The sequence below is a fragment of the Scardinius erythrophthalmus genome (genome assembly GCF_964197995.2).
Source record: "Scardinius erythrophthalmus genome assembly, chromosome: 20".
Taxonomy (NCBI): Eukaryota; Metazoa; Chordata; class Actinopteri; order Cypriniformes; family Leuciscidae; genus Scardinius; species Scardinius erythrophthalmus.
The window spans coordinates 15110141-15135285 of NC_138240.1; the positions used below are offsets into that span (position 1 = coordinate 15110141).

Below are 25145 nucleotides of genomic sequence, written 5' to 3' on the forward strand. Positions count from 1 at the left end.
ATGGGAATCTCGCGAGATTTTAGACCAAACAAATCCATCGGGCTCTTCTGACTAAAATGTTCAGCCATACAAGTCAACATACAGAGGTAAATTATAAAGTTTCTGCATACTTAACTATAAAGTCAGATCTATCATCTCACATTGTGTCATGAACGAATAAGCAAACGTACCAAAATACAGAGTTTAAAACGCTACAGGTGAGTAACAGTTTGATGCAGCGTCAGGAAGCGACCAACTGCAGACCTGCTAATCGGCCCCTGGCTGGAGAAGTCCGTCAAAGGATCAGCTGTTAATTCAGAGAGTTTCTGTGATAGATTCATTGTCCCGCCTAATACAGACACCAAGATACCTTTAAACGTATTATTTTTGGGGCCTGTCCACATGTTGACATTAATTTAGCTTTAAATTACATTGTTAGATTTAGAAATTGAAATTCCCTTTTTTTTTTTTTTATAAAAATGCAGATTCAGACAGATTTGGTGCAAGCAAACATAGTTTTTCCATGGTTTATTTATCTTTTTTAAATAAGGTGTTCATGTAGGCTACAAGGAGACACATAAAGGTGATCTTTTGTTCTTACATTGTCATTTCATAGCAACACAAAACTATTTTGCGAGGAGAGGAGCAGCCAACTCTGCAGAGATGTGAAGACTGTTGTTCCTTGTACCACTGCCCTTTCTGTGTGCCTGAGATGTTCAAACCCACCATCAAAAGCAAATGTTTGAAACATTTACAGGGTCACAGAAGAAGAGCAATACGACACAAAGGCTAGTATTAAATAATATGTGTGAGACATTACATGCATATTGAATATTGATTACCTGAAAGTGTCTCAGGTAGTGAAGTCACAAGAATAAATGATTATTCTTTGTCTTACTAATGGATCTATAATAGAGGACCCCTTTCCTTTTTATTTCCTTCCAGAATTCTTCATTTTCAAATGTCATTTAAAGTGCCGAACTGGTCCACACTTTCACTGTGTCAGCTGCACATCCACTTTTATGAGGAAAGATGGTTTTCTAAAACACCTGGCAATGTGTGACAACAAAAAACCCAAGATAACAGTTGTGGAGTTGAAATCAGAGAAGAATTCACCTGCACCAGATCTTCATCTGACTGCATCTGAGTCTGGCACCACTGCGGAGATGCCTGTCAGTGATGGACACAAGAGCCGGATCTCTGAGGATGCTCAGAAAATCAGACGAAGAAAAGCAAACTTTGAACAATACTTGTGCCCTAAAATGGTAAGTTTCTTTTACTTTTGTTTTTATGTATCTTTTTACACTACCGTTAAAAAGTTTGGGGTCAGTAAAGTTTTTAATTTATTTAAAGAAAGTAATAATTTATTCAGCAAAGGGAGGCAATTGACAAAAAGTGACAGACATTTTTACAAAAGATTACTATTTTAAATAAATGCTGTTGTTTTCAAATATATATTCATCAAAAATCCTTGAAAAAATGTATCATGGTTTCCACAAAAATATTAAGCAGCAACTTTTTTGCACATTTATGTTTCTTGCGCACCAAATCAGTATATTACATAGAATGATTCCTTAAGGATCTGATATATATATATCAGATCCTTAAGGAATTGTAATATATATATATATATATATATAGTCACATATATAATATAAGTCACCATATTCACAAATTTGCATTTTTGTTACACGGAGACGGTAACTGTATCGTTTTAAGAATTTGCAACTTGAAACCCGTTTTCAAAAGTTTGTGTTTTCAGCCCCCAAAACTCTGTTGTCGTGTAAACGAATGGCCAAAATGCATAAAAGTTTTCCATTTTTAGCTGAAAACGTTGTCGTGTAAATGGTCCCTAAAGACTAATGCACTGAAACCATTAATTTAGATGAATCATCATAAATAGATAGCAGAAAAACCATGGGCTTTGTTGTGTCAAAATTTATGAAGCTGTGGAAATTTATATAAACATATTAAACATTTTTCGTCCTGTGCATTTGCAGGCTGTAAATGCGGAGACATCGGGCCCGGGGCCCACTGATTCAGAGATGGCAGACCAAGGGTCCACAGGTGATGAGTCTCATCAAACAGAAAACATTCTGCAGAATGCAATGTGCTCGTCTTGACCTTCCATTTCCAGCGTGACAAAGGAATGAAGTGATATCAGGCACAGTTTTAAACATATTTTTATCTACTTGTTATTTGATCATAGTGCCAAAATAAAGACACAAAGCATTAAAAATGCTAAATAAGTAAGGCAAGGCTCCACTTGCTGAATTAAACAAGATGATAAGGGCATATGACAACAATATAGGATTGAAACAAAATATTCAGCGAACACTACATGCCAAATGAAATGTGTTTCATGTGAGTGACAGGTTGTCCCGCCTTCGCACCAGTAAACACAAGTTATTTTGATTAAAGATTATGAAGACACAAAAAGTTAAGAAGAAAAAAATGTGCATGGATAAATAATTTACAATAATAAATACTGCAATGTTCCGTAAATTGTTAAATTGACTTAAAATCTGATTCTTTGTCAGTCTGACTAGCCAAAAAACAGAACTATGAAATCCAGTGTGTAATGTATAATGAGTCTTATATATTAACATGCTCTGATCAGAGACCTTCATATTTTTACTCTCTTTAATCTCAGGTGAAGGAAGTATTATGGAGGAGCAGGTGAGAACAGATGAGCCATCTAAATCCCCAGTGGATGAAGGAGATCCTTTAGTGCTAAATCTCTCTGTAGTGGATCACAATGGCCCAGAAACCACTGTCTCAAATTCTGCTGCCAATCCTCATCCTATAGAGGCTGATCTCGCCATAAAGACTTTGGTAAATGAGATGTTCACTGGGCACACACCTGTGGAAAGCACCATCCCACAAAGATCCAAATCTGATGCACAAGATCTGTGTCCTTTCTGCGGTTTAATGCTGCACAGGAAGAATCTGCAGGTGCATTTAAGAAGGAAGCACCCAGATCAGGTTTTAAACCAGGAGAAACCTGCCTCTGCTCTGGTGAAAAACCCCAAACAGCAGAGACTCCCTTTGCGAAAACAACAGAAGGTGAGAGGAGAAGTTCATCCTTTGCAGTTATTGTGCTTTCCCAAAGAGTTCAGAGTTTCCCAAACTGGGGTTTATGAATTCCTTGGGGGATTTGTGATGAAAAGCTAATAATTAATGGACAATTCAAATAAATAATTTAAAAATAAAAACAAAAACAAAATAAAACACTTAAAGTAAATATTTGATTTGTTTAACTGCATGTCATGTGACCGTTTACTGACATCAGAGAACTGTGAATATGCATAGGCCTAAGGGGTTCTTCTGAACAAAAAAGTTGGGGAATCCCTGCTTTAGAGTAAAGGGACAGTTCACCTAATTATTCTCCCTCATTTTAGTCAAAATTTCTAATTTTGTGTTTTCCAAATGAAAGTCAATGAAAGTTTTCAATGACAACATTTTCATTTCTGGGTGAACTATCCAGTGGCCCAGTAGTGCCCAGTAGTGCACAACACAACGAAATGTTAACACAACGATTCACCACAACACAACAGAAATGCTCCCGCGTGCGTGAGTATATTTTTATGAACAATATTTTTGGTATGGGACAACTAAACAAAACAACTTTCCCACATGGACCTGTCTGCGTCCTGCAAGACAACGTCCATTACTAGAAACGCCTACTATCACCCATGCAAGTTATACAGTAGGTGGCGGTAATACTGCTAAGGAGTGAACGGCCATTAAACATGAAGAAGACGAAGAAGAAACGCCTACTAGCAACAACAACATTCCCACGGCCGCTCCAACGATAGACGCGCGAATGTCCTATGTCGTCAAGATGGTTCAATGTCGAGATGAGAAAGTAAGTATGAGTTGTTGTTCATACAGTGATATGGCATGTGGAATTTTAGTTGAACTAACGTTATGTGTGTGAACTGCAGCACAAATAGATGGGAAATGAACGGATGTTTTAAATGTCAACTATGTCTCCCTTCAATTTAAGTGTTTGAAATGTTATAACTGTAAATAGTCTTAGTTTCCTTTTTTTCCCCGGGTTGTGTCCTGAGTCAGACGTGTCTTAATACCCATGTTAATTAGTATTGAGACCCTATCTTCACACATACACGTTTTGTAAATTAAATGTTAAATGTTCATATTTTTGATTGTGACATTATAAGTAATGTGGACTATTAAGGAGTTACAGTAAATATTTTATTTACTTCTAGTTTCATGTTACCATTCTGAATGAGGGAAGTTCTCCGGGACCTATTTCACTTTCTGAAAATGAGTACAAATGCCTGTTTTGTAAAAAGACTGGAGAGTATCCTGCTCTGGTGGCACATGTACAGACCCACGAGCGGTCTGTTGTCAAGCATGGAGGTATGTTTTAGAGTAATGCTGTGAAATGTTATAAAAACAGACAAAAACATGTTGTATCTCTGAAATGATTGTCAGCATGTAAAATTATGCATATGCATTCATAAAAGTATTTTGTGATCTATTTCTCTCTCTCTTTTTTTTTTTACAGGGTATAAAATATATAAATGCCACCTGGGATGTATAGATAGTGGACACTATCACTGCTGCTACTGCCGTCAAAGTATAATTCGAAAAAACTTATTTATTAACCATGTGCAGAAGTGTGCATCAACCAAAGTCCACATTCCATCTACAGAACCTTCTAGAGAATGTTTAGAAACCTGTGCTTTAAAACCAACTAACTTTCCATCGTCCCACAGCATCTCAACAGTATCTGCCACATGTGATCCTATCCCCAAACCTTTAACCACTCCAGGTTTACCTCGAGCTTTGACTTCTCCACCAGTTGCAAGCGCCTCTGGACCTTCCATTATTTCTGCGCCATGCATGGTTGACCACAGTGCCTCAGAAACAGACAAATTTTCCGGCACTACAATTGTAATGCCCTCAGACATTCAAAATATTGTGTCTGCCAACCCAACTGAATGCATCTCCACCAGTAACAAAAAAACACCTAAGTGTAGGCCAAAGCGAACAATGTGCTGCTTTTGCAACAAGATTTTAAACAAAAAAAACATCAAAACTCACATTCAAAGACGTCATTCTTTGTCTACTCCAGATGTCAATATAAATCACCATCATCCGTCAACGTGCATTGACCGCACAAATGGAATTTCCGCTGTTGGAGGAACAGTCACTGGACCAGTAAGACCTGTACATGCTCAGAAATATTCAAGGGGTCATCTCCATAAAGGGGTGATTTCTTATCTCTACTGTACAGTCTTATTTCTACTGAAGATGAGACACCTCTCAATAAGGAAGGTCTTTCAGAGGTTATCAGAAATAAGTAGATTTCTGATAATTCGTATAGTAAAAAAAAAAAACTCACCCACCTCATATTACTATAGGTTGGGGAGAACAATGGTTAGGTACAAAAAAAACAAACACATTTGGCACTGCCCATGTTCAAAACAAGTCCATTGCAATATGGCACTTGAACCAAACAAATCCTGAGCTTTTGAAAGAAAGTTCAGGCAATGATGTTGCATTTGACTCCATTGCAGATATATCTTGTGAATGATAATAGTAATGACAAAATGTGTCTATCCACCCAATAGAAAAGCACTGAGTGCAATGGTCTATTAGTTATTATTAATATTATTATTAGAAAACAAAAAATATTCCAGCTATTCTGCTAAACAAACACGCACACAATTTTGAACAGTTTTTTACCATACCAAATGTTTTTATGGACCCTTGAACTCTTCACATATTGAGTCTGCCAAGTCATTTTACGACACTGTTTCTTGGCCATATAATGCATTAAAGCTAAAATTTGGGCTTCATAATAGAATGGTCTAACAAAATCCAAATTTCAATTTTCAATAATCTTTTAATATTACACTAAATCCTTATATACCTATAAATAACTTGGCTAATTTCAAATGCAATAAATGCAGTTGAAGGGTTTATTAAATTATTATTATTTTTTTTCTAAATTAGGATTTTGTTAGACCATTAGCAGCTACCTCTAATATAAAGCCCTATGACAAAGAAATGAGCGGGAGCGTTTTTGTTGTGTTGTGGCTTGTTTCTGGTTTGATTCTACATTAACTTATTTTTATATCTGAAATTCCTATTCACCTCGACCCAGGGGGTCATAACATAATTTCAGATTAAATATAAATAGCAACGTTGCAGTTTATGCAGCTAAAAAGAAAGGACAATATCATAAAATGGCATCGTTTGCGTGATTTTAAATGCAGCAAAACCCAATACTTTGCTCGTAATACTATGGGTTATATTCTTCTTCTTAAACAAAAGCAGTTTTTAAATATTGGCGCAGTCAAAATTAAGAGCATGGTGTCAAAAGTGTGATGAATAAACCGAACCACCCCTCATAGCCGCAGAATGGATGCGTCCGCAGAGAAAGCCCTTTGACCGCTGCTGAAACATCGGCTCTCTTCGACACTCCAGCGATTTTCCCCGATCTCACTCTTCTGTCATGACAGTCCGCTTTCAGTCGACCAGCGCGGATCATTGTTGACATGCGTGGCGGAGGAGTGTCTGTTGTTGTTTTAGCCAGATTTCGTTTACGCCTTTCTGGCCCATATCTATTGTAAGTTGCGAACGAAACCGGTGCTACTTTTTAACGTTATAGTAACGTCTATTTTATGAACATGTTGCTTTAATATTGACACAATAAACATTTAAATGAGCTTATCGGAAGCGTATCGTTATCATAGCGTTATACAGGCCAGTGAGATTAAAACAAGGGAAAAAAAAAATAGTTATTTCATGGATGGAGCAAGAAATATTGCCTAAATGTGGGACCAGTAGCTGATTAAAAATTAGTTGCGTTACATGTAAGACATTTTGAGTTTTGAATACTGCTGTGCACTAGTATGTGACATATTATGTACTTAAGTGTATATACTGTATATAGTCAGTGTGCTCTAAAGTATAAAAAAATGGGTTATTAACAGTCTGTTCCCACAAGTAAGGCTGGTTTGGGTTTGGCTACTCATCAGGTTTGTTTACTCATGTTGTTTTCGGTTTATTTTGTTAACTGGTAATTAATGTTTGTGGTTTCAGGTTGCAATGGAGAGCATGATCAGAGATGTGTTCAGACACTGTATCAGGTTTCCTGTGCCCATTTCGGCCTCTGTGGTCACTGAAGAGCTGGTGGACACTGCCACTGACACGCGGTGCATTACTGTATTGGCCCGTGAGTTTAGTGGAGAGTTCTGTTGTGTAGTTTTATGGTGTATTTGCATAGTTTAGTGATATGAACACTTTATGTGCTAGCTTTTCAACACTCTTTCTCTGTAGGATGGAGTCAGTGTGATTTGGAGAGAGGGGTGAAACTGCATTTCTCTCAAAGATGGACTCTACTGTGTAAACATGACAAAATAGAGCACGTTCTGCCATCTGGAACAAGCTCACACATAGAGAAAGAGTAAGATATGTAAGGTGTGTGTGTGTGTGTGTGTGTGTGTGTGTGTGTGTGTGTGTGTGTGTGTGTGTGTGTGTGTGTGTGTGTGTGTGTATATATATATATATGCAGATATTCATGTATCCTAAAGAGGTAAAAAGAAAGATAGTTTTGACTTCAAGTAGACAACACGCCCGTCATCAAAATTCATCTCTCACCCAGGTTGCTCAGCTGCCAGTCTCCTTCTGGGACACTTCAAGCTGTCATTCGAGAGGAAGCAGAACATCAGTACCTGGAGGTAATGGCTGATATCTTTGAAATTTACATTTGAATGTGAGGAAAATATATACATTTTCATTGTTTTTCTTGGTAGGTTTGGGGCCAAAATGGTCTGGAGAAAAGCTTGGACCTCATAGCTCTGAATAAGCATGGAAAAGTGTACGAAGATGGTAAGAAACACTTTTTGCTGTCCGTGTTGCACACCAAGAGTCTCGAATCACTGGCCTGTGGGCCGAATATGGCTAATTGTGAATAAATGACTCTTGAGCTCGTTCTTTGGAGTGAATCAGGCCTATGTCTAAAAAGAGGCTTTAAATCTAAAAACTGACTCATTCACTGGACCATAAGCCATTTTCAGTCAAATCTTAATTGGGATGAACCAAGAACCTTTATATGAGGTGCACCTCGTTTGTGAGAGTTATATCAGTCTACAACTGGTAAAACAAGAAACTTCTTTCTTTTGTCATATGGAAATGTATTTGCCAGTATGACGTCACAGGTCACCCAATATCAGAATAAGCTGTTTTTGGAGCTTGATTAAATAAATGCTTTGTTTATAATGAGGAGGATGTTTTTAATAGTTCAAAGACCTTATATGTCACAAGATTTCTCATGATTCTTTTAAAAATAGACATGTATATTGAGTGGTTCTGTAATTTGGATATGAATGATTCATTTTAGTAACCAGTGGCTCCCTATTGATTTTTATCTACTCTGTCTGGAGCCCTGATCAGTGTGTAAGGATATTGGTCTGATTGTGTGTACTCTTTCTTTGTGCATCATTAGCTCAGTTTGCTTGTTTGGCCTGGTCACCATGTGAAAAGAAGTTGCTGTATGTGGCTGAGAAGAAGAGGGTGGAATCGTCAGCTCAATCATCATTTGCATCAGCCAGTGAGGATGGAGGGCTAGTGTTGCTTGAGGAACAGGTGAGATGTCTGTCTTTCAAATCATCTCAACTGAGCTTATCCCACATGTAGCTTTGTGCATTAAAGGGTTAGTTCACCCAAAAATGAAAATTCTGTCAGTAATTACTCACCCTCATGTTGTTCCAACCGCGTAAGACCTTCGTTCATCTTCGGAACACAAATTAAGATATTTTTGATGAAATCTGAGCCATGTTTCACTCCTCCATAGGCTTCTATGTGACCGAAACTTGCTGGCCCAGAAAAGTTATTAAAGAGATCGTTAATATAGTCCAAGTGACTCCAGTGGCTCAATCTTAAGTATATCAAGCGACGAGAATACTTTCTGTGCGCAAAAACAAATAAAAATAACGACTTTATTCCACTTTTCATTTCCTTCTCTCTGGGCCTCTAGTTGGTTCGCGTAGTCTTTTTGCGCACAATGCGTAGCGCGTCTGTGTTACACGTCACCACGTAGGCTCACTATTGGCCGACGCCGGTCATGTGTGTGTTGCGTGATGACGTGCAACACAGACGCGCAGCGCAAAAACACTACGAGGCCCAGAGAGAAGGAAATGAAAAGTGGAATAAAGTCGTTATTTTTGTTTGTTTTTGCGCACAAAAAGTATTCTCGTCGCATGATAAACTTAATGTAGTGCCACTGTAGTTACTTGGACTATTTTAACGATGTTTTAATAACTATTCTGGGCCGGTGAGTTTCGGTCACACTGGAAGCCTATGGAGGAGTCAAAATTCTGTCAGATTTCATCAAAAATATCTTAATTTGTGTTCCGAAGATGAACGAAAGACTTACATGGTTGGAACAACATGAGGGTGAGTAATTACTGACAGAATTTTCATTTTTGGGTGAACTAACCCTTTAACTGTTGTAATTAGATGTTAGAAGAAATGCATTTGAGGTTTTAAAAGGCTTGTGATATTTCTCAGGATAAGAATGTGTATATTGAAGACTGGGGTGAGGGGCTGGTGGGTAAAAGCTGTCCAGTCTTGTGTGTAGCTGATCTCCTTAAAGCTACAGTCATTGTGTATGCTGGCATCCCTCCTAATATATCACCAGGACAGGTGAGACGGATATATCTCACTAGTCTTATTTACCCAATTGATAATCGTTATGTCATGCCATATTGGCTTTAAATGGTAGATGTTATATCAGTGATCTCAAATTCAAGTGCTTTAAATAATAACTGAATTATGAAATACTCCTCCCTCTCTCTCAAGGCGCTGTGGGGGCCTAATGGAAGGGGTGTGGTGTTTGTGGGCCAATGGAATGAGCCATTCAGACTGGGCCTGAAGTTCTGCTCCAATCGTAGGTGAGAGGCGGAGTTAGAGAAAGCTTCAATCTGTTACGTTCCCAATTGGTATTTTCTAGGGGCAAAAGGGAAGTAACCTTTTAAAGCTAAAATTAACAGCGGCAAAGAGAAGTTAACCTATCTCAGTCCCAGCACACAATACACAAAGTAAGATTTCTAATACATTTATTTACAATAAGTGATAAATACAGTGCAAAAAGAATCCTAAACAAACAGCTCCAAAAGAAAAAGAAATGAAGCGTGTTCTTCAGGAGCAGGTAAAGCCAAAACAACAAACAAAAGATCACTATCTGGAAGAAGGAAAATCTAATTAACCTACAACAATAAACAAATAAACAACAGAACTCTTACCTTACTTCCTAACAAACAAAAACAGGAGAAAATAAGAAAAGAAAAAAATGGCACCCACTCCCTACTGCTCCAACACTCAATATGGGCAAGCAATTCAAAGCTGTACACTACAGCCACAAGACATTTAAGTTGACCTTGGTTTAAGCTTAACACATCAAAGCTGCCACTACAGCCGTAACACCACATTTAAGCTTAACATACACCAACAAGAGCAACACTCCGAGTCTGGTAACACCAACAGTCTCAGGCTCTTGGGAGAAGAAATCTCTCACAGTCTCTCTCTCCGGCTCCGCTCAAATACTGGATCCTCTTGCCATTGATGAGGAACAGCTGTTAGGTCCCATCACCTAGATTAGGACAGGGAGGAGCACAAGAAATTGGACAAAACTACAACTCCCAGCAGGCCATTGGGTCCATTGGCAGCACACACACTCAATAAATCAATGAATGACACTTACACATTATAAAACACAAATGCATACGTCCTGGGACGTAACAAATCCCTTTAACAGCTAGTACTTTTCCTTAAAAGTATTAATTCAGTTATATTTCCATCCTCAAGTGCTACTATTTAATAAGATGCTTATCTCAGTTGGCTGACTTACTCTTAATATAATATTTTGCTGATTTTCTTTTTTTCCAGATCAGCTCTCTTCTACTTGAATATGAAAGGGAATTGTGGTGAGATTATTCTTTTTTATTTTATATAAAGGAGGGATTGTATGTATGCACTTTTATAACCTCTTTTTGTTCAATTTGACCATTGACCTGGTCAGAGTGCTTGTCATCTGACAGCATGTCTGTGTCGAGCCCTCGGATGAGTCCAGACTCGTGTTGGATCGTCTACTTACAGGGCCAGGTCTTTGGACCACATCATCAGTGCCTGAGCATGATGTTGGTAAGAATGCAAATAATTGATTAACATATAATGTAATAATATTTCACTTAGGAATGTTTGGATGAAATGCCAAACTGGAGTATTTTGTTTAATATTTATTATACTATATACTCAACTGGTCAAAAGTTAGGGGCCAGTAAGAATTATTTAAAAAAAAATGTTTAAGAAATGAAGACCTTTACACGGCAAGGATGCATTAAATTGATTAAAAGGGTTAGTAAATGCTGCACTATAAACGTTATTCTCATCAGAGAATCTGAAAAAAAGTACATCATGATTTCCAAAAAACCAGCAGAATGTTTTCAACATTGATAATAATAAGAAATGTTGCACCGAATCAGGATATTAGAATGATTTCTGAAAGATCATGTGTCACTGAAGACTAATGACTCTGCTAAAAATTCAGCTTTGCTATCAAATGAATATATTTTCCATATTTTACAATAGAAAACAATTATTTTAAATTGTAACAGTATTTCACAATATTACCTATATTAGTTTTTTATTACTCTATATTCACTTTGATAAAATAAATACAAAATTGGTGAGCATAAGAGGCGTTTCAAAAATCTTACCATCCCCAAGCTTTTGAACCGTAAAAAGCTCACACAAACTGTGTGTGTGTATACATTTAATATTATATTATACGTATTATATTTATTAAACTATTTTCTCTGTCTTTGTTTGTCCATTTTAGTATGATATGAAGAACAGAAGCACTTCGGTTTTGGTAGATGTGGTCAGGAGAGCAGAAAAGGGTACTTGGATAAAAACACATGCACATATTGAAGGGTGAGGTCAAGTCAGTTTAATTTGTGTAGCACTTTTCACAATGTTTTCTTTCCTCACAGGTCAGTTTGCTGGTATATACGAGTCGTTGCCGTCTCAATGCTGGTCTGCAGACAGTGAGAGAATCTTCTTCAGCAGTGCCTGTGAAAACAATAAGGTTAACAAATACATAAATGTACATGTAGCTGAGGACAAAAAATGCAGGTGCTTTACCAAAATAATAAAAAAGTGCAAACAAATGTTGGCACACTTTTAAATTGCTTGCATAGAAACCTGTGTGTGTCCCATGTCTCCACTATGTGGATTCTGAATTCCTAGTGTTAAGATTTTGTGATTTTTGCACCATCTGTTCTTTTAGGCAGTTTTCTCAGTCAACAGAACCACAGGAAGAGTCACACAAGTGTGCGGACTGGATGTGCTAAGAATAGGTAGTGTGAATATGGAGTGATGTCATGACTGCTTTGACTTCAGGCTGTTTGTTCTCTTTACTATCAGTGTCATTGCGTTCGTGACTTTAATTAGTTCTGTTTTTTTTGTGTTTGGTAGATGATTTCGGGAGTGTGCAGCTGTTGACAATACAAAAAGACCTAATGGTGATGAGCTGCTCATCTCCAAATCAGCCACCCTGCCTGGTACAACCACACACACACACACACACACACACACACACGTGCACACACTTTACTAAAATAGTCATGTTTTACTGAAGATACTGCATGACACAGCTTTGTGTGTTTTCTGTAGAGAGTTGGCTTCCTCTCAAAAGTTGATCAGGCTGAGGATTTGCAACTTTGTAATCTGGGTGGAGCAGATGTGTATGAGGAATTTTATTGGCAGCCCATGTTGATCACACCCCCTTCTCAAGAGGAGAACCATCAGTTCTGTGAGTAACATGGATCTATCATCAGATATCCTGCCGCTACTAGCAATACTTCTTTGTGATTTTTCTCGTTCCTCCTCTCTGCCTTCATATAGCTGGACTGAATTTCGGAGCAATTTTGTTGAAGCCTTACAGTCCTCAAGAGAGAAGGAAAACTCCTCTAGTGGTGAATATACACGGTAAGGCTGGTACTTTTTTCATGTAATTTTAATTCAAATGACCGTTTCTTCAAATGTCTAAGAGATGTTGCCACAGTTCTTCTGGATTTAGTCTTTCTCAGTTTTTTCTGTTTCTTGATGTAATTGATGATGGTGAGATCAGATCATATCGGCTGTTGTAAGACTCCTTGTGCATACAAAAATCTCACTGGATTATTACAATTGATGACAAAAGAAATATTGAATATGTTAACTGATATTTACTGACACACTACAGTAAAAGATATAAATAACTGGCTTAAAACATTTTTTTGGGTGAAAATACTGATGTGCCTATTTTGTGCTTTGTTTGGAATACGTAAATGAAAATGTAAATTGGACTTCAAAGTTTAGGGTTCATATAAACATAACTTTCAGAATCTGAAATTGGATTGATGAAAATTACTGCATGTAAACATACCTAAGCTGAGTTTCCACCGAAATTACCCGGAACAATTTGTCCCAGGAACTTTTTTCCCCCAGACCTGTTGCTATCTGCGTTTCCTCCGCGTTCTAAAACTACCGTGAAGATTAGGCAAATAGTCAGGTGACGTAGGACTGCGCGCGACTTTACAGTTCCCACTGGATTTCATCCTCTGAATTTAAGCTTAATAAAGCCTGAACCCTGTCGTCGGTCCATCGGTTGTATTTTTTAAACTCCATTGTAATTTGAATAGCAAACAACTGTAAACACACACCGCAACAGATGGTGGTTAAAATAAAATGCTGCGTGAACTCAACCAATCAGCATGTTCAGCACCCAAGTCCCACCCCTGAAAGTTCCTGAACTTTGAAAAAGTACTACCCTTAAGAGTAGGGACTTTCGGAGGGGGAAATATTTACCCGGAACTTACCCGGATAAGACCCTGGTTCCACCCCAAAGTCCCTAGTTCCTGGGGAAAGTTCCTGCGGTGGAAACGCGGCTCTAGTAAAGTATTTCTCTGTGCAGGTGGTCCTCATTCTCATTTCGCTGCTGACTGGAATGCCACAGCTGCTGCTTTAACGAAACTGGGCTTTGCTGTTCTTATGGGTGAGTGTTCATATGTCATTCTTGTTCCTGTCACAACATAAAAAATCGAAAATGAGCACTGAAGTATTTTAACATTTTGTGTGTTAAAGTGAACTACAGGGGCTCCACTGGTTTCGGTCAAGATGGCATAGAGTGTCTGCTTGGAAATGTTGGCAGTCAGGACGTCAAAGATGTTCAGGTGTGTATATGCACAAATGTGACCCTGGACCACCAAACCAGTCACATGGGTATTTTTTTTGGAAATTGAGCTTTATACATAATCTGAAAGCTGAATAAATAGACTTTCCATTGATGTATGGTTTGTTTGGATTTAACAATATTTGACCGAGATAAAACTATTTGAACATCTGGAATCTGAGGGTGCAAAAAAATTGAAACATTGAAAAAATCACCTTTAAAGTTGTCCTTTTATGTTTGCGACTGTGCTGCATTCACTCACAAAAATAAATGTTTTATATATTTATGGTAGGAAATTTACAAAATATCTTCATGGAACATGATCTTTACTTAATATCCTAACGATTTTTGGCATAAAAGAAAAATCGATAATTTTGACCCATACAATGTATTGTTGGCTTTTGCCACAAATATACCCGAGCAACTTGTGACTGGTTTTGTGATCCAGGGTCACAAATAACATGTGCCTGTTAAAAAGAAAAAGTATTGCATTAGCTTGTTTGTCATTCTTTGTGTCCAGAGGGCAGTGTTGTGCGCTTTGCATAATGAGACTACTCTCGACCCTGATAGAGTGGCAGTGATGGGTGGCTCTCATGGTGGATTCCTGGCCTGCCACCTGGTCGGTCAGTATCCAGATTTCTACAGAGCATGTGCATCACGAAACCCCGTCATCAATGCTGCCACGCTGCTCGGGACCAGTGATATCATAGACTGGTAATGTATCATGTTTACATTCGTTATTACTAGGGCTGTGAAAATGTCTGAAAAACTAAATTCGAATTTTATACTTAAATATTACTAATATTGAAATTTAAAAGGCATAATTTCACTTTTGGCTTGTCTCCTGAGGCCACAAGGGGGTGTAATGAGCTAAAGATGAACTCTCCACATTATATTGAATATTCATAGCAATAAAATAACATGACTGTTAAAAAAAAGTGCATAACGTTTAAATTAACCTTTATAAATCAAATGTAATTTTGTAAATTGATTTAACAATTATGATTAAAACAGCATCATGTATATGTAACCCCTCCGGTTCTACTCGACCCGCTCTGGGGTGCGTTTCCCGAAAGCATCGTTGGCCAACTATGATGGCAATGTCCACTGAACTCTGTTGGTAACGACGGAACTTGCGACCATAGTTGGCCAACGATGCTTTCGGGAAACGCACCCCTGAGTGGGATTCAAACCGGCATGAGAGGCGGGCGTGCTAACAAGGACGTCAGTCTCTTGAGGCCAGGGAAGTGAGGTTTACTTGCACAGCTCTTACTAGCTGGCCTCTGTTTACATATATGCATAGTTTAATACAAAGAGCCAAAGCACTAATCACAGAGAGTGCTTTTTTCCTTAAAATGGAATAGAAAAAATCCCCACAAAGTCTCAAGACATGTTTTTTGAAAGATTAACTTATAAACTGCAACATTCCATTAAAATAAAGTAAATTTTGATTTGGGTCTTTTAAAGCATGGAACCAGTTTCTCTTAAAAATCCAGGAAAAACACAGTTAAGCCTAATTTATTCCAGCACTAGAAGGAACCTCTGTGTATAATGCAGTAATGTAGTATTGCCTTAGTATTCTGAAATTATAATGTTAAATCTGTTGGAAAATTATCAATATACTGTATTTCAGTTTTTACAGTGGCCAAAGGTAACTGTAATGGTGTTGTGTGCTTGTACTGCCCCTACAGGAGATATTCCTCTGTTGGGCTTCAGTATGCTTTTGACCAGTTGCCCACATCACAGTCCCTCACTTCCATGCTGGAGAAGTCACCTATAATACACGCTGCACAGGTATACACTGACACACGCAGGCATTCCTAAACTATCTAAATAGGGATTTTGCACAGACTTCTATTGGTTTTATGTACAGCTAGTTATGAATACTGAACCCTAAAACTTTCTGCATGTTTACAGTTTATTTTTATTTTATACCTTTTTTTTTTTTTTTTTTTACAAATGAGGATAACCCTAAAAGGAGGTTTTTGGATTATTTCTTAGGTTTAGCAAATTTGTCATCAAACTATGCACACTCACACACAGACAGGAAAAGTGATTAATTTAGGATAGAGAATTTCTTGTGTAGCATAATAAGCTTAATATGTAAATATTAAACCTTAATGTGGTCTGTTTACTGTATGTGTGTTTAGATCCGAGCTCCTGTTTTGTTAATGCTGGGTGGGAGAGACAGGAGAGTATCACCTCACCAGGGTCTGGAGCTGTACAGAGCACTCAAGAGCAGGAATACACCTGTCAGGTACACACACACACACACACACACACACACACACACACACACACTTTTTTCAGGATCTTTTTTTTTAATGAATATAAACATTTATTTGAAATAGAAATATTTTGTAACATTTATAAATGTCTTTGCTGTCACTCTAAATCATTCTAAACGTGATAAAAGTATTCATTTATTTAAAAAAAAAGATCTCACTGACCCTTCAGCCTGCTCTTTCTTTATCACACACTCTCTCTCTCTTCTCTTTGTCTGTTTCTCAGGTTGTTGTGGTACAGTGATGAGGGTCACTCGCTGTCTAAAGTCAACACTCAGTCTGACTGCTTCCTCAACATCGCTCTGTGGTTTAAAGAACATTTAAACTGACACTTCTCACTTTTTTTTATTTCTGTCTGCACATTATTGTGACATTCTTGCCAAAACTGTTAACGTCTATGAATGCTGCACTGAAACTAAATTTACATGCAATGGAGGTCCTTGTCCATTAGGGGGCAGACCTGTCTATGTTAAATAAGCACTGCTAAAATAAGGGGTCAAATGCCAAAGCATGAAGTCTATAAGTTAAGAATCTGAGCTCATGTACTGAGATACTCAACTATTCTTTTTACAATCAATTTCTAAACATCCAGACTCTTGTGAGATGTTTGCTCTTCATTCTGTTTTTAATGGAGAGTAACATGGCAATATATTTAGATCAAATCTGTTTGACTTTAAATACATAGACATGGTGATTGTTTGTAGATTTAAATTAGTTTGAATATTAAAAATAGTACAATTCGGACAGGAAGTACAAGAGAAGAACAAAAATCTATTTTCTAGTTTCAGAAATGTATCTGCAGAAATTCAAACATTCCATGTTTATAAACATGATACAAGAGAGAAATGTGTGTCATTTATTTTGGACAATGTACATGCACTTCATTCACGTGTGCATGCTGGCTTTGGTGGCTGCCGTAACAGCTCACATATCTAAGACTCTTGTGTCTATTTCATTTACAGCCGCTTAAGAAAGATCCTTCTTTCAAAGATTTCTTTGTTTCATAGTTTTAGCAACATTCTTGTCCTTTGAACACTTAATCCTTAAATCCCCTTTGACAGATTCATTCAGCTCTTGTGTTTCTGTCGTGGACTCTGTTTTTAATGCTTTTTAAATTATTATTATTGGGTATTTTGGTTTGCTGTTTGTGGTATGGTGAGCACCAGCCAGGTTTATGTTACAGTGTTTTAAAAGGCCAATTGTAGCATGAGGATTTTCAATATGCTGGCAGTCTCAGGGGGCAGATTGCTTTATAACCTGTTAAGATTGCTTTGCTAATGACCCACAGAGAGACAGAAGTAGAACACAACAGGTCATCTGAGACCACTGTGTGTGTGTGTGTGTGTGTGTGTGTGTGTGTGTGTAAGAGAGAAAGAGACAGAAAGGTCTGTATTATTATTCACCCTTTGATCGGGTTTGGTGTAGGTGTCTGGGTCTTGGCAGGTCAAATATCATTAGGTCTTTTCTCTCTGTCTCAGTCTGCCTAGCTGCTGGAAGACATATAAAGGAAGATTAAAGAGCAAGGCTGAATTTGAGAATAAACACAAACACAGAAAAAGCAGAAAATCATTGCCAGGGGGTGAAAAGCAGATGAGAAGCAGATTAGAGGAAGTAAGGAGAAAAATCTGAGTAGTTTTAAGGTCACACTGAGTAGAGGGAGACGGGGCTAAAAATGAGCCACTGCTTTATTGGTACTTTTATGAGCTCTGCGTAATAAACACAAAAAGTAGCTTTATCTGATGGCTCAAGCATTTTTTTCCCAGAGAATCCTGGGAGTTGGTTCAGATCCAGTAGGCCTGGGGTATGTTGAATCAACAACCATAAATATAATGTAGACAGAATCAGTGATTGTGCACTAAATCGATCCAAGTTGTCAAAATACTATAGCATAAATTAAATCTTTAAATCAGACTTTGTTATACTTTGGTTCATGTTGCTTTTGGTCATCACAAGTTGTTTTCTGTGATCTTAAGGTATCCCCGTTTTTTCAAACTGATAAATGGGTATGGTAATATTGGCTGTTCTGTTTTATTTTCGCCTGTTAAAAAGAAAAGGGATATAAATCAAACTGGCACAACTTACCCCACTTATTGGCTCATCTTACCCCAGGTCTGAAGTTGTTCAAAACTAGTGGTCACTGTCCATCCCAAAAAAGGGTGCCCACCCATTAGAGATCAAATAAAATTGGCTTTTTATCATAGTTTTTACATATTTCTTTTATGGATTATTGGCTGTCATCTGTATATTTTTGCAATGTGTTATCTGTCTCTGACTGTTAATCATATGTAGACAAGTTTCTAGGTCATTTCTGGTGCCAAGAGATGAACTTTTTCTGATATCTAATATTTTAAACAAGTCATTTAAAAGCAGTTGTTTAAGTACTATTTATATACTATAATTATAGTATTTATTAATATTTTGAATTATCTTTTTTATATTTAAAGTTTTCATTTTCATTTTATTTTACTAATTATTGTTAGTTTTTATTTTTAAGTATTTCTTTGTAGCTTTAATTCCTTATTTCAGTTAGTTGCTTATGCAACATTTCTAACTTTTTAGTTTTTTTCACATTTTATTTTGTTATTAATCTTTTATTTTATTTTAAAACTGATTTTTAATAGAATCAAAAAGTTTTTAAAAAAGACCCATCGTACTACAGTGTAACTAAATTCCCTGCAGTCTCTCATGAAGTCCTTTGTGCTCTGATCACAGATTAATAATGTGGAAAATTGAGCAAAGGGGTAAAAATACTATAAAAGAGTTCAATCCAGAGAAAGTAATGGTGAGTGCGAGACAGAACTGACCAGTCATACCCATTAAGGAAAGAATATGCTGCTTGTGTGTGGTTATCAGTGTGTTTAGACAGAAAGCTCGGGATGGGATTAGAGTGAGTAGAGGAGATTCAACAAGAGCATTTCCACCTGCTTGTGATTTAGTGTTGGAAAGGAAATGTGATACTGCTTAGTGTGAGGGATGTGAGTGATATGTTGTGTGAGTTTGTGCAAGCCTGAAAACATTACTACACTCTCATAGGACGTGTAGAGTGTGATTGTGTTTATGTGTTCAGGGGTCCCGAGGCTAATAGATTTTTGAGGTAATTAGCATGCTGCTGAAAGCCATTAATTCCTTCCCTTTCCTCCCCCATGCTTCCATTCGTGGGCCGGTCCGCTGTGCTCTGCTCAGTTGTCACTGTAATGGATGAGTCCATTAGCTGCCCCTGGCAGGGGAGGTGATCGGTCAGAGAGTAAACTGGGTAAAAAGGGCAAAACTGTCACCAAACAACTTAAGCTTATAGTATCACCACTTTACTTGATGAAATGTGTTTAACACGCTCTCTTGTGCTTTGCTTTTCTCCCTCCATCCTTCAGATAAACACACATGCCCACACCTTCATATTACAGAGGCTCTCCTCAGCCTTCCTATGTCATCTTCTCATTCCATCGCTCGCTCCCTCCCTTCAGCCGGTTTACCATGTAACTCTGTCGTTTCTTGGGAGTGATGGAGCTGGAGAATATTTGGTCCCTTATGAAGAACTGACATTTCCTGTCAGCGTTTGAGTGTTATGACTGGGCATTAGGGTGAGACAGGGTGCTGAAACAGTGTGTGAGTTCTGCAAGCAATAACAAATCCAGCAATTCACCAATTTGAAATTCAAAAGTGAGCAAATAAAAAAATCTTAAACAGAATCTTATGGAATCTTACACAAAAGTTTACACAATTGTGTGCACATGTGCAGATGTTCAGTTATATGATTTTGTGCATGCTCACTCAACTGGACTATGTTCAGAGTGGAATACTAGCATACTACACAATATGCACTGAATCCTGCCTATTATTAAAAAATATATAGTAAGGATTAGACAAAAATAAAAGTATTCAGACATTATGCATTTAAGTACAGTAGTATGCAAAATATTTTTTTTATGATCTCTTTGTTGGTCCAATTAGCTGTTTCCATCGACCTTTTTTTTTCGTTTTCTTGTTTTTTTTCTTCACATTTTGCATAAAACGCTGGATGAAAACACCAAGATGCACATAAATTCTAAAAATGCAAATTAATTTTTTATACATATAAACTATAATGGAAACGCATGTACAGCATAAACCCCTCGTTGCGGAACAAAAAAATGCCTCGTTAGAGAATCTGATTGGATAACTGTTGTTGTTGGAATGTTGTGTGAGTGATAATTTCTATTAAAAATAACGAACGTTACAGATTCATTATTTTGCACTCCTGGCATAAATTAAGAAATTAATGTCACTGCAAACCAGTTTAATCATAAACAGTGGTCAAATATCGAAGCTGGAGTCTTAAACCTTCCTTATGATGCTGATTTTGTCCAGATCAAGTAAGAGTGTGATGTTTTGACGAGCAATGCATTTTGAACAACAATAATCCGGGATCACCAATGATCCCTGCCGAGCAAGGGGTTAAATAGTGTATATCTATTCTAGGAAACATGGAGGAAATTCATATTTAATCATTTGGTTATTAAGACTACTCACGTTCACTCACATACACACTTGATTGCTCCAAAATCACCCACACACTGCCTGATACCAGACTATAAAACCTGCCTTGATATACAAATTGAAATGTGGTGTGTGTACTGTGTAATTATGATTACATTAATAGCTGTTCTTCGGTGTTGTTAGTTTTAATTGAGTCATTAGATCACTTTTTTTCTGCCCTTGTCTTCTTCAGACTCTTACCATGAGCCCCTGCCGTTTAAGCGCTTATTTCCCCTCCCGTATCTTTTTGATCCCAGAGGATGCGCTTATCCAATACTAGATGTTTTTGGCTCTACATGACAGAGTTTCTCTAAATATTTACACAGCCTGAAGGTAGGATATGTCTCTCTATGTGCGTTTAGTTATTAAGTGGATGCTCAAGGGAGATTGAGGAATTCAGCAACTCTATAGTTTAGGGTTTAAACCAAAGATTTTGGTTGCCAGCCCAGATTTCTAATCATCGCCCTGGCACCAATCCTGTCATATGTCTATTATATTGTGTTGTTTTGGGGATAAATATTTTGACTGCAGCAAAGACCGATTTGAGACAGTATTTAGCAAACTCTGTGAATCTAAGGGGATCCCCCCCCCCCCATTCTTAGAGATTATTTCCAAATGTTCCATGATATGATGGTATCAGATGGCAACACCAATAGCACTCAAGACATACCATTGTAGTGAATGATACCATATTCATGTACCATTGTATTTACTTACTACTAATCAAAGCATGGTGGCACTTTTTGGTACCTTCTGTTTGTGACAAAACCTCCACTTTATAAGTGAATCCATCATTTTTTGAGCTCTTACCACCCATAACATTTTATGGGTCATTTTGTATAAATTAGTTCTCTGCATATATTTAAAGACATTTGAAGTTCAAGACCATTTGCTCAATTTGAAATGTTTTAGGCTGATAAACAGTCCTAATGAGTACAAACGTAATCTCCCTGATTCCGAACGCAGTAGCAAACAGAGACGGACCTTCTGTAATATTTTCCACATGTTCCTGATCACAGACCTGCAGGAGTTACACCATAATCCTAATTTAAATCCTAATAAAGCTCTCGGAAAGAAGGACTGTTTTACACGGGGGAAGTCAGCCCACTGCTTACATCACTGTAAACTTATTTCAGCCCTGAGACACATTTAAACAATAAATATACAAGATATGTAATGTTCTATGTACTTTAGCCATGCATGTATCCCAGCTTCTTGTTATATTCACTGCGGGTGAGTATTTACTAAAGTACCTGAAGAATTGCAGTTGTAAAACATCTAAACCAAGATTAGATTTACTATGTTGTCCTATACCTACATACATACATTCATATACATGCATACACACGCTAACTTTTTTTGCAACAACTGAGAAAAAAAACTATACGCTTCTTGATATACTGAAGAAAACCATATGGACTCACATTATTACTTAAAATTGATATTATCTTTATATAAAATATGATGTATTATGTATCACAGTCTTTTATGCATGAACAAAGTGGACATGCTGCATATTCCAAACATGTTTCCCAGTAAAAATTACCCAGACTTCACTGCTGCTCTCTCTCTTTAGGACAGCTGTGTGATAAAGTAAGTTGGGAGTTTTGGGCTGAGTTTTGTGATGGGTTGTTCTAACAGTTTTCAGTAGCAGCTCTGTTGTTTTTGCAGGAGGAGTATAAATATCAGTGTTGGAATGTTTTTGACGATTCAGAAGAGAGCTCAGAAAGTACTGTGTCAGTGGTTTCTCAGGGGGTTTCAAAGTTGTTTTTTCTCTAAATGCTATCGGTCAGTGTCAGACTGCACATGTGCTGTGTGTTTCTATAGCCTGATTCTACACACACCACCAAGTGAACACACTTCATCAACGGTTAAGAGGTCCTTCACTGAATTCAGTACATACTATACCCAGCCTTTCTCTCGCATCCACTTCATCCTTTCTCATCCACCAGTTTTTCTATACTGAACCACAGATTACTTTTCCCTCTCAACTCCTCCATCACTCCTATTGGATTGGATAAGCTCTTCTCACCCTATAGTGCTGCTTTCCTCTGATCAGTGAGGGTCCCATCACTCACTCAATCTTTCTCTGATGAGGTGTTGTGTCATTAGACTTCTGTTTCCCAGGAGACCGGAATCTTGGAGTGGGTTCTGGAATGCTACTATCTGAATAGAATCTTTATAATCCCAGGTCTTCCTCTCCTGAGAATATTATGTATTAGCCTAATTAATGCAGTTTTCGTTTGAGTCGGAAATTGGAAAATTGGAAGATTTCATGTAGAGTATGTAATTGTTAAATGGTGTTCTGCTTGTAGGGAAGCATGATATGCTACCATATCTTTTATTTGTAGAAACTGATATCAGACAATATTGGGTATTCATGCTTATTTGTGCTATTTTTATATTTAGATTGTATTTGCCATCATTTAAAATTCACTTAAAGTTCATCTTAACAGAACAACACAATTGAATAGGGTAAAAACTTTTACTTATAGAAATCATTAGTTCTATGGAAGCTTGTTTCCACCACAGAATAAAAAATCTAAAATGTATAATGGGCTACGTCAATCTGACGTTGGATTCTGACATCAACCTGATTTTCATTTTCAACGTTGGGTTTGGTCTTCTAAATGCGAATTTTGTCATTGTTTTGGAGCACACTAGCTTATAGATAACAGTAAGGCTAACATATTCATACTAAAAGCCAAAAAACTTTTCATAGAGACTTTAAATAGGGCGCTATTTGAGGGAACAGCCATTTGGGTGTCCGAAACAATAGTGGACGTTATTGAGTGCACTTATTCAATCTCATATTCAATCCCACTTCTGGAACTGTGTTCTAGAAATAAATTTGATATTTATATGAGGGTATAAGGGCGATTTCTGACACAACCAATATCTGATTAACGTAGATATTATTACTACTCTTCTCGACTAGATGTCATCCTTTTTTCTTTTTCTTTTTCTACCTTGTAGGATGTTACAATGGGGTCCCAGTCATCAGAGGTGGACAGTAACAAAGTACCTTTACTTTTTGAGTATCTGTACTTACCTAACCAGACAGGTGATGGACCCCATTGACTTCCATAGTAGGAAAAAAATACTATGGAAGTCAATGGGGTCCATCAACTGTTTGGCTTCCGACATTCTTCAAAATATCTTCTTTTGTGTTCAGCAGAAGAAAGAAATTCATACAGGTTTGAAACAACTTGAGGGTGAGTAAATGATGACAACATTTTCATTTTTAAATGAACTTTTCCCCTAATATTTGCTAACACTTTATTTTGATGTTTCTCATCAGACATTCTACTGAAGTAACTTTGCATGTACATGTCAACTTATTCTACTAACTAAGCCATAAACTAACCCAAACCTAATGAGATTTATTTGACACGTAGTTGCAAATTAATGAGAGTTATTGACATGTTGTTGCAAAGTTACTTATAGTTAGTAGAATGTCTAATGTGGACTATCGAAATAAAGTGTAACCTGACTTTTTTTTCCTCAAAGGGGGTGTTTACATTGCATCAGTCTGTATAAGGTTCGGAGAGAGGTTGGAATATGGTTATGAAGTTAATTACGACTTCTTTAGATGCAAGACACATGACTAACATTAACATTCCAAAAAAAAAATTATGGAAAGTTTATGACCCCTTTAAGACATCACATTATGGTGTCAGCTATGATAAAACTATAAGAAAATACAAAGATCTGGATTTGGCTTGGTGCCTGTTTAGTAGGGTCTCATCTCTCTCGATCATGGCTCACTGCTGTCCCACAAAAACACTTTTCTCTCAGCAGTTCAGATACCCAAACAACGTCTAAACGAGAATGTCAGAGAGAAAGAGAAAGCGAGGGAGCATTAAAACATAATAGAACATAAAGAAGGTTGATCATAAAAAGATGCATCCCTTCCTTCACTCTTTCAGAACAGCGTCCCCAATAGCACCCGTCAATTCACTTACCGCCCCGTCAAGCGACCCCTCGCTTTAATAAATCAGTAGGCAGAATGAACAACCACAGCAAAGACAAAACAATGTGTTCTCAATTAGCCACCTCCTGAGGAGCAAGACGGAGGGAAGGAAAACGGTGATGGGTGAGAAAAAGGACGTCCT

General features: G+C 37.4%; 1 protein-coding gene across 3 annotated transcripts; it reads left to right on the forward strand.

Moving 5' to 3' along the window:
- Positions 1-11: 11 nt before the first annotated feature.
- LOC308681112 (acylamino-acid-releasing enzyme) lies at positions 12-18252 on the forward strand. Of its 3 annotated transcripts, XM_081349696.1 has the most exons (26): positions 12-86; positions 596-767; positions 925-1244; positions 1980-2046; positions 2633-3045; positions 7060-7192; positions 7297-7423; positions 7622-7697; positions 7773-7848; positions 8465-8604; positions 9529-9663; positions 9820-9911; positions 10906-10943; positions 11039-11160; positions 11858-11918; positions 12012-12106; positions 12308-12377; positions 12496-12581; positions 12694-12832; positions 12925-13008; positions 13976-14056; positions 14146-14234; positions 14754-14947; positions 15925-16027; positions 16384-16490; positions 16745-18252. In XM_081349696.1, the coding sequence occupies exons 1-26, from the start codon at positions 57-59 to the stop codon at positions 16845-16847; spliced, it is 3153 nt and encodes a 1050-aa protein (XP_081205822.1). In that variant the 5' UTR covers positions 12-56; the 3' UTR covers positions 16848-18252. The 3 variants fall into 3 exon arrangements, 2 of the variants coding, with proteins under 2 accessions (XP_081205822.1, XP_081205821.1); XR_014028983.1 differs by lacking the exons at positions 12-86; positions 596-767; positions 925-1244; positions 1980-2046; positions 2633-3045 and adding exons at positions 3710-3847; positions 4212-4365; positions 4514-5169 and having other exon boundaries at positions 14804-14947; positions 16745-17361; XM_081349695.1 differs by lacking the exons at positions 12-86; positions 596-767; positions 925-1244; positions 1980-2046; positions 2633-3045 and adding exons at positions 3710-3847; positions 4212-4365; positions 4514-5169.
- Positions 18253-25145: the final 6893 nt, after the last annotated feature.

Bases quoted from the DNA above. Each gene is read 5' to 3' on its own strand.
- LOC308681112 (XM_081349696.1), top strand. From the start codon at position 57: ATGTTCAGCCATACAAGTCAACATACAGAG. The intron at 768-924 runs GCTAGTATTAAA...ATTTCCTTCCAG, and splicing joins AAGAGCAATACGACACAAAG to AATTCTTCATTTTCAAATGT. The intron at 16,028-16,383 runs GTATACACTGAC...ATGTGTGTTTAG, and splicing joins CTATAATACACGCTGCACAG to ATCCGAGCTCCTGTTTTGTT.